Source organism: Lemur catta, chromosome 10 (assembly GCF_020740605.2).
Source record: "Lemur catta isolate mLemCat1 chromosome 10, mLemCat1.pri, whole genome shotgun sequence".
Classification (NCBI taxonomy): Eukaryota; Metazoa; Chordata; class Mammalia; order Primates; family Lemuridae; genus Lemur; species Lemur catta.
The window spans coordinates 22,358,205-22,373,094 of NC_059137.1; the positions used below are offsets into that span (position 1 = coordinate 22,358,205).

At 33.6% G+C, this 14,890-nt stretch overlaps 1 protein-coding gene across 1 annotated transcript in view; it reads left to right on the plus strand.

Annotated features, from left to right (window-relative positions):
- SHOC1 (shortage in chiasmata 1) overlaps positions 1-14,890 on the plus strand; it is an 80,232-nt gene that overhangs the window by 23,029 nt on the left and 42,313 nt on the right. The window contains exons 7-10 of the mRNA XM_045563628.1: positions 657-814; positions 6,055-6,156; positions 7,277-7,385; positions 10,411-10,505. Coding sequence (XP_045419584.1) covers positions 657-814; positions 6,055-6,156; positions 7,277-7,385; positions 10,411-10,505 — 464 coding nt within the window. The remainder of the gene's footprint in view (positions 1-656; positions 815-6,054; positions 6,157-7,276; positions 7,386-10,410; positions 10,506-14,890) is intronic.

Sequence of the window (14,890 nt, forward strand, 5' to 3'; positions counted from 1 at the left end):
AAATGTTTTAAATTTGGCCGGGCGCGGTGGCTCACGCTTGTAATCCTAGCCCTCTGGGAGGCCAAGGCGGGTGGATCGCTTGAGGTCAGGAGTTCGAGACCAGCCTGATCGAGACCCTATCTCTACTAAAAATAGAAATAAAAATTATCTGGACAACTAAAAATATATATAGAAAAAATTAGCCGGGCATGGTGGCGCATGCCTGTAGTCCCAGCTACTCGGGAGGCTGAGGCAGTAGGATTGCTTAAGCCCAGGAGTTTGAGGTTGCTGTGAGCTAGGCTGACGCCATGGCACTCACTCTAGCCCGGGCAACAAAGTGAGACTCTGTCTCAAAAATAAAATAAAATAAAATAAAATAAAATGTTTTAAATTTGCTATTAGCCAAAAAGAAGATATTTCTGCATCTAGAGATGTTGTGCATCACTAATGTAATGAGTGAGCATATAAAAGACATTATTTAGACAGGACGTTGCTTGTAATAGAATATGTTCCTGGCTGCTACATTTCTGTTCTTTAAAAGTATGTATAGCATTAAAAGTCCTCAGTATAAATTTAGTTTAAAATTTGGTACATCATTTAACCAAATATTATCCATTTATGAATTCAAAATATTATTTGGAAAATCTCCCTAAAACCTTTTAAAACTATATATTATTCCAGCCATCAAGTTTTCCTCTTAAGTATGAATGCTTAATACCTACAAGCGTCGAACAAGAAATTGCTATTCCATCATCCTCAGAACTGAAGGAGTCATTAAACTTAATGCCAGAAATAATAAATTATGTAGATGAAAATGAACAGCTTTTAAAAAAAGGTGAGAATTAATTTTAAAATGTATTACTTGTAAAAACCACTTGATAATGTTTGTTACACAGGTTCTGGTTCATTAAAATACTCTCTGAACCCCCAGATTTTGTAAAAATGTTCTGAGGTTATATGTTAAAATCTCTGAATTATTATTAATGAGATTTTTTTCTCATTGTCAGTCTGTTTATATGACTTTTTCAGGCTTAAAACTCCTCTGAAATGAACCTGCCATTTCAAGGTAATTATACAAATAAGACTAAAACACCTATGACTATACTAATTTTTTAAAGATTTGTTTACTTATATCCAATGGAGACACTATCAATTTCTATACTGACTTTAGTTAACTATGGAGAGGCTCACAGTAAGGAACTCAGAGTCAGGATTCATGGAATCAGATGACTGGGAGAGTCATAACGTAAAATTTACATGGGTCATCCCAGTTAGTCTTAATAAATATTATTGAGTAATTTTTAATGAAAATTTCAGCCCAGATATTTAACTGGCCTCCTATACATTCCATTTGAAATGATCCAAGATATAAAATATCAGGGAGGAATGTAAGGGGGATCTCTGATATCCATTGAGAACAGGGATGCTTGCTATCAATAGACCACATACTTGAAGTAATTCGTACAGATTAAGACTAAATCAAGTTAAGTACTAGTCAGCCTACAAGTCAAAGCAAAGGAATGAAAAACCAACCTGAGAAAGTGGATCAAACCCATACCAGAACTCAAAATATATCAGAGCAGGGTAGACCACAGACTTGCTAGAAGGACACAAATCTCAACTCTATAAATGCTAATGCAAAGAGCAGCAAATTACTTTACTGACAGATTATACTGTTATACCTCTAGCCTTCACTTGGCTCAGATGCTATACCAAGTAAAACAGAAGTCATTACCACAGAGGACTTCTAACAAGGAAAGTTACGCATTGAAATGGCAGGGGATGGGCAATGTCCCAGGTACCTTTGAGTTGTGATGACAATAACAATAAAGCTGCTTAGGACAGCAAGAAAGTTACCTGCTACAAGGATATCTCAAGTAATAGCTCTCTCCCTGTTTCCCATTGTCAAATGGTAAGTAAAACTGTCTATAAATCTGCCTATTTTGAACATCTAATAAAAATGTAATCATATAGTATGTGGTCTTCCTGTCACTGGCTTCTTTCACTTAGCATGTTTTTAAGTTGATTGATATTATAGAGTATATCAGTACTTCATTCCTTTTTGGCCAAACAGTATTTCGTTATATAGATATGTCACATTTTGTTTATCTGTACATCTGCTGATGGACATTTGGTTTGTTTCTACCTTTAAGCTATTATAAATAATCCTATTATGAACATTCATGTACAAGTTTTTATACACACATATGCTTTCATTTCTATTGAGTATGTACCTAGGAGTAGAATTGCTGGATTATATAGTAATTCTGTGTTTAACTTTTTGAGGAATTGCTAGACTGTTTTCCAAAATGGCTGCATTATTTTCCATTTCTACCTGCAATTAATGAAGGTTCCAATTACCCAAATCGTCTCCAAACTTGTTATTACCTGACTTTTTAAATAGCTATCCTAGTGATTGTAAAGTTGTATCTCATTGTAGTTTTGATTTGCATTTCCCAGATGGCTAATGATGTTGCGTATCTGTTGATGTACTTAGTGGTCATTGGTATATCTTCTTTGGAGAAATGTCTATTCAAATCCTTTACCCATTTTTTAATTGAGTTATTTTTCTTTTTATTGTTGAGTTTTAAGCTTGTCTTATTTATTTTTGTTCTTCCTTTTCTGTCCTCTTTTGGATTACTTAAATTTTTAAGGAGTTTTTTTGGACAAAATTATATATATTTAAGGTATACAACATGATATTTGTATACACACACATTTGTTAAATGTTTACCACAATAAAGCTAATTAACATATCCATCGCTTCACATAGTTACCTTTTTGTGTGTGGTGAGAATACTTAACATCTACTCTTTAGCAGATGTCAAGTGTACAATACATTATTATTAATTATAGTCAACATGCTATACATTAGTTCTCCAAAACTGATTCATCTTATACCTGAAAGCTTGTACCCTTTACACATCATCTCTGCATTTTCCCCAACCCCCAGCCCCTGGTAACTATCTCTCCACTCTATTTCTGTAAGTTCAGCTTTTTTAGATTCTACATATAAGTGAAATCACACAGTACTTGTCTATACATAATTTATGAGTTTTTGTCATGAAGCAGTGTTGAATTTTGTCAAATGTCTCTTCTCCATCTAGTGAGATGATCATATAGTTATTGTTCTTCATTCTGTTACTGTAATGTATCACATTTATTGATTTGAGTATATTGAACCATCCTTGAATCTCAGGGAAAAACCTCACTTGATCATGGGATGTAATCCTTTTAATGTTCTTTCAAATTAGGTTTGCTAGTATTTTGTTGGGGATTTTTGAATTTTTTTTTAGAATTCTGGGTTTTATTTTAATAATTATAGTGTTAAAAAAATTTTATCCTGTTAAAATGATGTATTACATAAATTGAGTTTGGAATGTTAAATCAACCATGTGTTAACGGGAATAAATCCCGCTTTTTGTTACTAGATTATTGATTTTGTGTCTATATTCATAAGAGATGTTAACCTGTAATTTTCCTTTCTCCTAATGTGCTTGTCTTGTTTTGGTATCAGAATAACACTGGCCTCATAGGATGACTTATGGATCATTTGTTCTTCTTCTATTTTTACTGGTGACTAAATAATTGATGTTAATTTTTCCTTAAATATTTGGTCAAATTTATTATTGAAGGCAACAGAGCAAGGGTATTGCTTTCTGGGTAGTTCTTGATTACCACAGAATTCTATTTTATGACAAAAAATACAAAGATTTATAGTTGAAAAGCTAGATAGATAAATTGTCCCACAGATCACTGCAGCTTTGTTCATTTTTATTAAATATTTTTCTTATTATATTTCAGATTGGGTAATTTGTATTGCTCTGTCTTCAATTTCACTGACTCTTATGTCATCTCTAATTTTTTGTTAAGCTCATCAGTGAATTTTCTATTTCAGATATTCAGTTTTAGAATTTCCATTTGTTCTTTTTTATACTTTCTCTTTCTCTGCTGAGAATTCCTATTTGTTTATTCATTACAACCATATTTTTCTTTACATCCTTTAGCATAGTGATTACTATATTATTACTGCCTTAAAATCTTTATATACTAATTTCAAAATCCGAGTCATCTCATGGTTAGTGTCCATTGACATATTAGTATTTTTGTTGAGTAGAAGTCACATTTGCCTGATTTTCATTTTACTAAACATATTTGGATTGTATCCTGATGTTGCACTTGATACATTACAGAAACCGTATTCTGCTGTGTTCATCTGAAGAGAGTTGATTTTTTTGTTATTGTCTTAGTAGGTTGTAAATTTGGCTGAACTAAAACTACAAACTTTGTCTCCTCTATGATGGGAGAGAGCTGAAATCTCTATTCAGTACTTTTAGCCTTATCTGAACTACATGTGTAGTTCAGGAACCAGCTAGAGATTTAGGCAGAATTTATATGTAGAGTGTAGGCTCCTCCTCTGCTGCTTTCTCCTTTCCTGAATTTCCCCCTTTACTTTCTAGCTGCTGCGGTTACTCTGAACTCTAGTTCAGATAGAATTGTCCTCTAATTCTTCAAAATAATAAGACTGCAGGTTTTTATCCAAGTTCTAGTTGCCCCAGATAGTACCAACTAGGTCCTCCCTTCAGATGAAAAGCAGGGAAAAATGTGAGCTTCACTCAATGTCAATTCCCTTCCAGTTTCTGCCTGCTTTGGACTATAGTACCTTCAGATAGTCATTTTGTATATTTTGTTCAGAGTCATAAATGTTATCTACAGGAGGACTGGGCCAATAGGAGCTATTGCCAGAAGCAAAACTCCATTCTGTTTTATAAATTAATATTTTTATCTTCTAGTATTCTATTAATAACTCTAGTCCAGAGATGAATTTCCCTTCCCCATCTCCTCACTTGAAACATTTTATGTATGTTTATTGTCATTTTAATAGGATTTGGAAGGCAGAGCTAATATATGTGTTTTCTGCTATCTTGAACCAGAAGCCAGAATATAATTTGAAAGAAATTAATTATAATCATCATTTCAAACAGATTAATCTAATAAAAGTAAAAGCTGAGATTTTGGAAAAAGGGAGTAAGTTTTGATGGAAAAATATGCTAAGTTTCTCATGTTTATAGGGGAACTGTGATGCTATCTTTTTTAATTGATAGAAAAAATAAAAATTAAAATGTATATATTTTAAAATTAATGATAATGCATGGATTTAAAATATGATATATAACTTCCAAACCAATAGAGGAAAAAATCTCTTAGCAATAGAATTATTTCTATGGAAAATAAAAGAGAGCAAAGGAACCAAAGGAGTTGGAAGCATAAAATAAGATTATAAAAGTACTACCTTTGTCTAAGTAAACGTAAATGGGTTAAACTTCTCTATTAAAGGATTGATTTTTACATTAAATAAAAAATTAAATCTAATTACCATATTTCTGTGATTCTAAGATACCACCAATTAATTGTAAGACACATTATCAACTTAAGAATTTTTAGGGAAAGAAAAAAACATTCTAAATTTACATACTAATTATAAGATACATCACAATTTCACAAACAACAAAATATGAAAAACCATATCCTATAATCAAAGAATTACCATGTATGTTGTTTATAAGAGTTGTGCTTTAAGAAAAAGGAAAGCCAAAAGTTAAAAAATAAACAGATAGGCAAAATGTGTCAAGCAGCTGAAAGAGAGAGGGACAGCAGCAAAATGTCAGTATTAATATAAACAAGTAGAATTCCTGCTAAATGGGGCATAGAAAGTAATTATATATTGATGGAGATTAAATCCTTCAGAGTGATCTCATTCTTTGAAGTTTGTGACTTATGGATTTCCCACCCTATCTTAGCTTCCAATGATTATGTAGATTTTCCCATTTTTATTTTCCTTTGGTAATTTTGATTGATGGTTGAGGGGTAACAGGGTGTGCATGGGGTGATAGTTACTCACCTGAGTCAGCATTTTCTTCAGAAGTTTAAATCTCTACTTCTCTCTAAAAGGAAAATTGGCCTACAGTAATGCAATGAAGATACTTTAAAAGGAAAAAGCCAATGAAAAAGGTTACAAAAATCTAATTTAATGGTACTTTTTCTGGTAGTAGAGTTTCTTCCCTTTTTTTTCAGATCTTACTACCAAGCATGCAGTTGACACTGAGGATATGAAATGCAGCTCCACAGAGAGTTTGACCATCCAAAGCCAGAGTGAACCGGAGTACAGTGAACCAGGTAGAAATTTTGAATAGATCGTTGAGCTTATCAGGGGTTACCTATTTATGATGTAAAAGTACAATACATTCACATATACCATCTACTATGAGTCAGTTTCATGTTTAAAATTTGATTATTATGATCCTAGTTGTCTTTTTTTCTCTTATCTGCCCTTTTATATTTGTTACTATCATTAACTCAGAATCCTACCAGCATCAAAACTAAATAATATACAGAGGAGAGTTACAAAGATTAGAGAAGAAGAATGGAGGAAATAGCATTAATATTAAAAATAGAAATCTTAAAATATTATAAATCAGTAAATAAAACTTTATATTTTATATCAGCATTAGCAATCTTGTTGACCTTTGTTATGCTTTTTAAAAATTTAAATTTTTAATCTCCCAAAGCAATCTTATCATTCTCTGCTCCATTATTATTGTTCAAATTTGGTATTGCTACCAAATTTGAAATCTCAGAATCATCTTTTATTCCAATGCAATGCCAAATTGTGTTGCTTCTTAACTATATTGATGATATGGTCATTTAGTTACATTTATAATTGGATCATGTTAATTGTCTATTTGGAAGTTTACTGTTTTATTTATGAAAGTCATAAAACCACGCTGACTACTTATCAATAAGTGAGAATTAAGTTTTTAAGTCCACCCTGTAAACATATAATTCTGTGTTAGGCCATCTAGAGTCTAGACTCATTAAGGTGAAGAATTACTCTCCATAATACTATTTGCTTAACATCATCAATATCTAGTATGGAAATAAAAATAGTACTATCTCCTAAGTACTGACAACATAAGCCGTGAGAATTAAAAGCATTAATACACATAAAGCTCTTAGAATTTATCTTACATACAGTAAACTCAATAAAATTTAGTTGTCAATGTATTTTTTAAACATCACCACTATTGTAGTTGAGACACCATGTGATATATATGTAATTCCTTATATAGGTGAAAATTTAAGAATGTTCTTTGTATCTCAGGTAACTCAAATTTCTTTTTATTGAAATACTTTTATTATAACAGACTGATCAAACATAACATTTGCTTACAAAAAGTTCTAAATTATACTTAATTTTATTCAATGTTTATGTAACTTTAATTTTCATATATTCCAGGAGAGTTAGAAATGCCACTAACTCATCTACCCCTAACAAGCCAACATTCTTCAGTGAATTCATTATGTACAGGACTTCAGACATTTCCATCTTTTCCTGTTGGTAAAATGTAGGTAAAGATTATATCTAGAACCCAAATTGCAATTCAGAACAAGTAATCTTTAATTAAATATCTCCGTATAAAGGCAATTTCCAAGATGTCCTTATCAAAAAATGTAAGAGATAGTATGGTATTTATAGTAAGCAACTTGAGGGTCTATATGAATATGTATGCACATTATTTGGTTTTATATGTGTAGTGTATCTTTAGAAGGATATACAAAAAACAAGTAATATTGGTTATGTTCAGAAGGGAATTGAGTAACCTGGTAATATGAGTAGGAAATTTTTTTCACAATATGGTCTTTTTTTTTAAATTCAAAATATTAAGGGAGTACAAATGGTTTTGTTACATGGATAGCTTTTATTATTGCTTAAGTCAAGGCTATTAGTGTGCCATCACCTGAATAGTGTTCATTGTACCTGTTAGGTAGGTTTTTACCCCTACCCCTACCTCTCCCCACTTCTTCATTTATAATGGCTTTTACTTCTCTCTGTCCCCATTTTTGCCCATCGATTAGTTCCAATTTATTAGAGAGTACATGTGGTGTTTGTTTTTTCATTCCTGAGATACGTACTTTGGGGGTGTTAAACTAGCTTGTTTTTTCATGTTGCCAGAGTTCTTTTGCTGGTTTCTTCTCATCTGAAACCTCTTCTCTCATTCAGCTCAGGGCAAACAGATTTGTGGCACGCCTGTTCTCCTTTGCTAGGAACTCTCCTGCTTAGAGAGAAAAGTCCCTAGATAGCACTTTTTTGACCTACTGTGGAATACTGACCTGGCAAGAGAGGGGCAGATGCACTAAAAGCCTGTAATGCAGCTGTTTTGTGTTGTCCCATTCCCCTATGATTGTCACAGTCCAAGCCAGTACTGGATGATCTCCATGCAGAGTGGTAGTTTGTTCCCTTGGTCACTGTTGGAAGCTCATGCTGGGGGCCAGAGGAGTCCCTTTCCATGGAAGCTAGTGTTGCAGGAGAGTATGTCTCATCACTACTATATTCACCAGCCATTTGGTTCTGACTATAAAAAATTAAAAATCCTTATTTTAAAAATGGATTTACAGTAGTCACCCCTTATCTGTGAGGAATAAATTGCAAGACCCCAAGTGGATGCCTGAAACAGTGGATGTTATCAAACCATATATATGCTGTTTTTACTTATACATACATACCCATGATAAAGTTTAATTTATGAATTAGGCAGAGTAAGCAACAATACCTAATAATTAAATAGAACAACTATAACAATATGCTAGCATCACTACTTTTGTGCTTTGGGAACATTAGATAAAATAAGGGTTCCTTGAACACAAGCACTGTGATACTGCCACAGTTGATCTGATAACCAAGAGGGCTACTGAGTGACTAAAGGCCAGATAACATAGACAGTGTGAAGATTCTGGACAAAGGGATGATTCACATCCCATGCAGAACAGAACAGGACAGTGCAAGATTTCATCATACTATTCATATCAGTGTGCAACTTAAAACTTATGAATTATTGATTTCTGGAATATTTCATTTAATATTTTTGAACTGCAGTTAACCACGGGTAACTAAAACTGCAGATAAGGCGGGGGGCGGGGGGGGGACTACTGTATACCTCAACTGTGAAACTAAAAACAAAAAGAAAAAGTGTTAAAATTTAAAACAACATAAGGGAAAATAAGAAGTAATGTTATCATACCCTTAACTTATTTTTATGGCCCCAATTAGTTTTATTTCAGAATACAACATTTTGGCTGGAAATAATACCCAGTTAACAAATGTTTTTAGTGCCTACCACATGTAAGACTGTATGCTTTTACAGGACTAAAAAGAAAAGTCTCTATGGCATAAGATTTTATTTCCATACTAACTGACTACTGACTTGTGAACATATTTTTAAGGCCAAAGAATATATCAAATTCAGACATGTCTTTAGAAAGCTTCACTAAGAGTAAAAATATTTCTCTATGCTGGACATGGCTTGCCTGAATATTTTTTCTTTCTTTCACTTTAAAATAATTGCCTACAAGCTGAGGTGTCTAGTTGTCAAAGAGACCTTGGTAAGATTCAAGAATTATCTAGATTCCTAAATTTTCTAACACATGAGTTAATTTTTGGATTATGCAGGTAAATTGTATGGCTTAGACATAAAACCTAGCTTTCTACTGCCCTAGCCTATAAGTTTAACTAGCAGTACTTAAAATTAGCATGCTCATATGTGTTCCATATGGACAGAGAAACAATATAATCAGTTCTCACTCAGGGGTAGTGGAAGGTTTGAGGCATAGATTAAGGGTGTTATAAATTAATGGTCTTTCCCCAGCCAAGTCTAGAAACTTCATAGCTACTGATGAGTTGTGATTTACACTGAATGTCATGTGCATATTTCCTCCCTTCTCCACCCGGCACCCCTAAGCACACAAAAAAACACACACAGACACACATCACTCACTCACACACACACCAAAATTGAAGGACCCGAATTAAACTTTAGGACCAGGCCACTTCCAGAGAAAGTAGAACAGACAGGACTTTGATTTCATAGTTCTGATCCTTAGCCAGTGGAGGTTCCAGAATTTGTATATTAATAGAATGGACTTAGTGACAGCAATTTTGTAAGAAATTTTGTTGAAGCTGCTAGTTTCATGATAAGCACAGTAATTTTACTTAGATTGTATTTTATTTTTGGTGGCTTATAGGGTTTGAGCTGGCACAGTTTATGGAGGGAAGTGCTAAAACCCTCCCAAGTCAGCCCCCACCACTCCAGGTTCCATTGAGGGAGGTAAAAGTGGGAGTAATTTATAGACAAGCAGGAGCAATTAAGGAGTTTACAAATTACCAAACCTTCCCAGGGAAGGAGGAAATAAATACTGTATTTGTTATCTGGTCTGTGAAAACCTACTTCATTTTACACATTTATAAAAATCAAGTTAATTTTTCACTTGCTTTTGAGTGTAAAAAATTCTAATAAAGATATTTTACTTAAAATTTTATTATACAAAAAGACTCAATATTATTAATGTATTAAACTTGAACTCTTCTTTTTTCAGTAGTTTGCTTATTGCTGAAGAATCAGCAAAGAAATATTGTATGGTGTGGCAATTAGAAAGCTGCAGAAGCTCTTTGAACTCATTTTTGCTTACAGGTAAATATTAATTACTAAATAGAGAGTATGGGTAAAAAGGTACAATCAGTAGAAATGTGGGATATTATTTTTCTTTGACCACTTCTTAACACAGAATATATAACTTAGCACAAAGCTAAAATATCTAGATTATCTGCCAGAAGGCTCATTATGCTAAATGCAGTAGTATATAACAAGATCTTGATCTTTCTGATTTTCTTAGTAATTCGTATATATGGGAAATAAAAGAAAAAAAAATACAGGTAGTACATAAAACCATCCCATACATACAGTTTGTGTTTCTGAGTTTGTGAGTTGGTTGTTAAAAAAACAAAATTTCTGTATAGCTAGTGTTAAAATTAATGTTAAAATTTTTGGCTGGGCGCAGTGGCTCACGCCTGTAATCCTAGCCCTCTGGGAGGCCAAGGCGGGTGGATCGCTCGAGGTCAGGAGTTCAAGACCAGCCTTAGCGAGACCCCGTCTCTACTAAAAAAATAGAAATAAATTATCTGGACAACTAAAAATATACATAGAAAAAAAAAATTAGCCGGGCATGGTGGCGCATGCCTGTAGTCCCAGCTACTCGGGAGGCTGAGGCAGTAGGATTGCTTAAGCCCAGGAGTTTGAGGTTGCTGTGAGCTAGGCTGACGCCATGGCACTCACTCTAGCCCGGGCAACAGAGCGAGACTCTGTCTCAAAAAAAAAAAAATTTTTTGGTTTTCCAAGCTTCCCAAAAAGGATATTTAAAAACATTTTAACAAAATGTATTTATAGTTTAACAAAATAATCTGGAGTTGAATATAAATTTCACACTTATATTCAAAATTTATCTAAGTTAATCTCTTTTCTGTGTCTGACCTATTCCATTATGGAAATGAAACTCTGGATAAAGTATTCTTTTTAAAAATTTTTAAATGGATCACTGAGTTGCATATGGAGGCCAAAGAAAGTGAAAACAGTAACCCTGTAAAGCAAGTAAGCACCAAAGCTGGCTCTCACTCCAAGTGTTTCTGCTAAACTGGAGAGACCTTGAGCTTCTTTTTTTGATATCTGCACGGAGCACAGCATCAAGAAATATCCTACATGAAGAGTCTAATAAGGGACCCCTGTATAAAACTGGGAATTCAACGAAGTATGTTATCAAAATAAGAGCAAACAAAAATAAGCCATTACATAGAAAGGGACACTGAATAAATTTGTCTATTTCTACCTTAGACCTGGAGGAGAGGAAAAGAAAAAAATAATCTCCGCTTAAGTACTTTTAACCAGAAGGCAGCCATCATGCTAGGTTACAGTGTGAATTCAAACCACCTACATAATTTAAAAACAGGTGGTGATTTAATTTTAAAGTGGTCCCAGGTTGACAGTACCCCCCAGAATATGTAGAGAAACAAAGGCAAATCCTTTCTAGAGGAAAATAAATCCTTTCTGGAGGAATGCGCTTCAGCCCATGCTTCAGAGAACTTCGACAAAGTTCAAAGAAACATGTGCTAACAGACAAAAATCACAAAATAAACAGGCATCACCAGTGAGATCCAGCAGAAACAACAGACATCAAAATCAAATCATGTATTAGAAATATCAGACATATAGTATGTGTTTCAAGCAAAAAAAAAGGGAGGGAGAAAAGAAATATGAACAAGGAACAAAATAAATAACCAAACAACTTTGCAAAAGAACCATATAAATCCTCTAGAAATAAAAAAGAAACAATTAAAAGCTTAGTGGATGAGTTCAATAGGCACAGCTGAAAAAGGATTAATGAACTGAAAGATTTGAAGAAATTGTCTAGAATCTAGTACAGAGAAACAAAGAGATGAAATATATGAGTGGTTAAAAAGTGAAGGATTGAGTGAGATTGCACATGTATCTAATCAGAGGTCCAGACAGAGATAATAGAGAAGATAAGAAAGGTAATTTTTGAAGTGATGGCTGAAAATTTTCCAGAATTGTTGAATAACATCAATCCTTAGATTTATCAAGCTCAATGATTTCCATGCAGGATGGATAAAAAGAATTCCACTCCTAAAGAAATCATAATGACTGTACATTGCCAAAGAAAACAAAGTGATCTTGTGAGCACCAAAGAGAAAAATGACAAATTGCTTCTCAATGACACCAGTGAAAGCCAGAAAACAGTGGAATAATATCTTCAATGTGCTGAGAATAAATACTTGTCAACCTTGAGTCATATGCCCACCAAAACTATCGTTCAGTAATGAGAGTAAAATAAAGATATTTCTGGAAAATAAAATGTCACAAACCTAAACCAAAAGAAACTCTAAAGAATGCACTTCAGGCAGAAGGAAAGCAATCCCTAATGGAAGGTCTGAGTCATAAGAAGGAATGATGAGGAAAGATATTTGAATATATGTGCATATGTGTATTGACACTAACATCAATCATAATATTTGCTTAGATTTGTATAAGGAGAAAAAATGCTGGGTTGGAAAAGGAAATATGAGAGTTGTAGCCTCATAAAATTCCCAGTGTTTGGGAGAAGGGTAATATTTTATTTCTTTTCTTGGTAGTGGGTGTATACTTGTTCATTTTATTATTTTTCTTTAATGTTTATATTACATATAGTCCTTTGTATAATTGCATATTTCACAATACAGAAATGAAAACAAAACCAAAAAAAGACAAGAGCTTGAATACCAATTCCACTGCCTACTAGCTATATAATTACCAAGTAATTTAATCACTCTGAGGCTATTTCTTCAATGGAAATAATAATAATAACTTCTATTTCATAAAAGCCTATGTCCATACAAAGACTGATACATGAATATTTATAGCAGCTTTATTTGTAGGAGCCAAAACTATTTTGTAATATACAGTATATTCTTCTTAACTCTAGTCATCCTACTATGCAATAGAACACCAAAACTTATTCTTCCTATATAACTGTAACTTTGTACCAATCTCTTCCCATCCCCACTCCGTCCCTTCTCACTCCTCTGGTAATTATTCTAAACTCTATTTCTATGAGAATGACTTTTTTGATTCCACACATGAGTGGGATTATGTGGTATTTGTCTTTCTGTGCCTGGCTTACTTCACTTAACACAATGTCCTCCAGGTTCATCCATGTTGCCTCAAATGACAAACTGAATAGTATTTCATTGGGTATATATACCACATTTTCTTTATCCATTCATCCGTTGATGGACATATAGATGGATTCCATATTTTGGCTATTATTACTAGTGTTGCAATAAACAGGAGTGGAAATGTCTCTTCAACGTAACTGATTTCATTTCCTTTGCATACATACCCAGTAGTGGGATTGCTGGATCATATGATAGTTCTATTTTTAATTTTTTGAGGAACCTTCAATCTGTTTTCCATATTGGCTATACTAATTTACATTCCCACTAGAAGGGTGTAAGTGTACCCTTTTCTTCACTTCTTTGCCAACACTTTATTTATTTATTTATTTTTTATTTCAGCATATTATGGGGATACAAAAGTTTAGGTTGTGTATATTGCCCTTGCCCCTCTTTCCGCCTCCGAATCAGAGCTTCAAGGGTGTCCATCCCCTAGATGGTGAGCATCGCAGTCATTATGTATGTATACACCCATCCCCTCCCCAACCCACATCTGCCTGACACCCAATTAATGTTATTCCTAAATGTGCTCTTAGGTGATACTCAGTGAAACCAATTTGATGGTGAGTACATGTGGTGCTTATTTTTCCATTCTTGGAATACTTCGCTTAGTAGAATGGGTTCCAGCTCTATCCAGGAAAATACAAGAGGTGCTATGTCACCATTGTTTCTTATAGCTGAGTAGTACTCCATGGTATACATAAACCATATTTGATCAATCCACTCATGTATTGATGGACGCTTGGGTTGTTTCCACATCTTTGCAATTGTGAATTATCTTGCCAACGCTTTTGATTTTTTGATAGTACCCATTCTAACTAGGATGAGGAAATAATCTCCTTTTAGTTTTGATTTGCATTTCCCTGATGATTGGTGATGTTGAGTACTTCCTCATGTACCTGTTGGCCATTTGTATTTGTTTTTTGGTTGCTGAGTTATTTGAGTTCCTTATATATTTTGGATATTAACCTCTTATCAGATGTATAGTTTGCAAATATTTTCTTGCATTCTGTAGGTTATCTCTCTGTTCTGTTGATTGTTTCTTTTGCTCTGCAGAAGATTTTTAGTTATACATTTTTGAAATGACAAAATTTTGAAATAGAGAACAGATTAGTGGTTACCAGGAGCTAGTGACTGGAGGGTAGGTGCAGGAGGGAGGTAGGTATGGTTATATAAGGGCAACATGTAGGATCTTTGTGGTTTGGGAACTGTTCAGTATATTGAGTGCAATGAGGGATACACATATTTACATTGGCGATAAAAAATTGCATAGAATTTAATACATACATACACGCA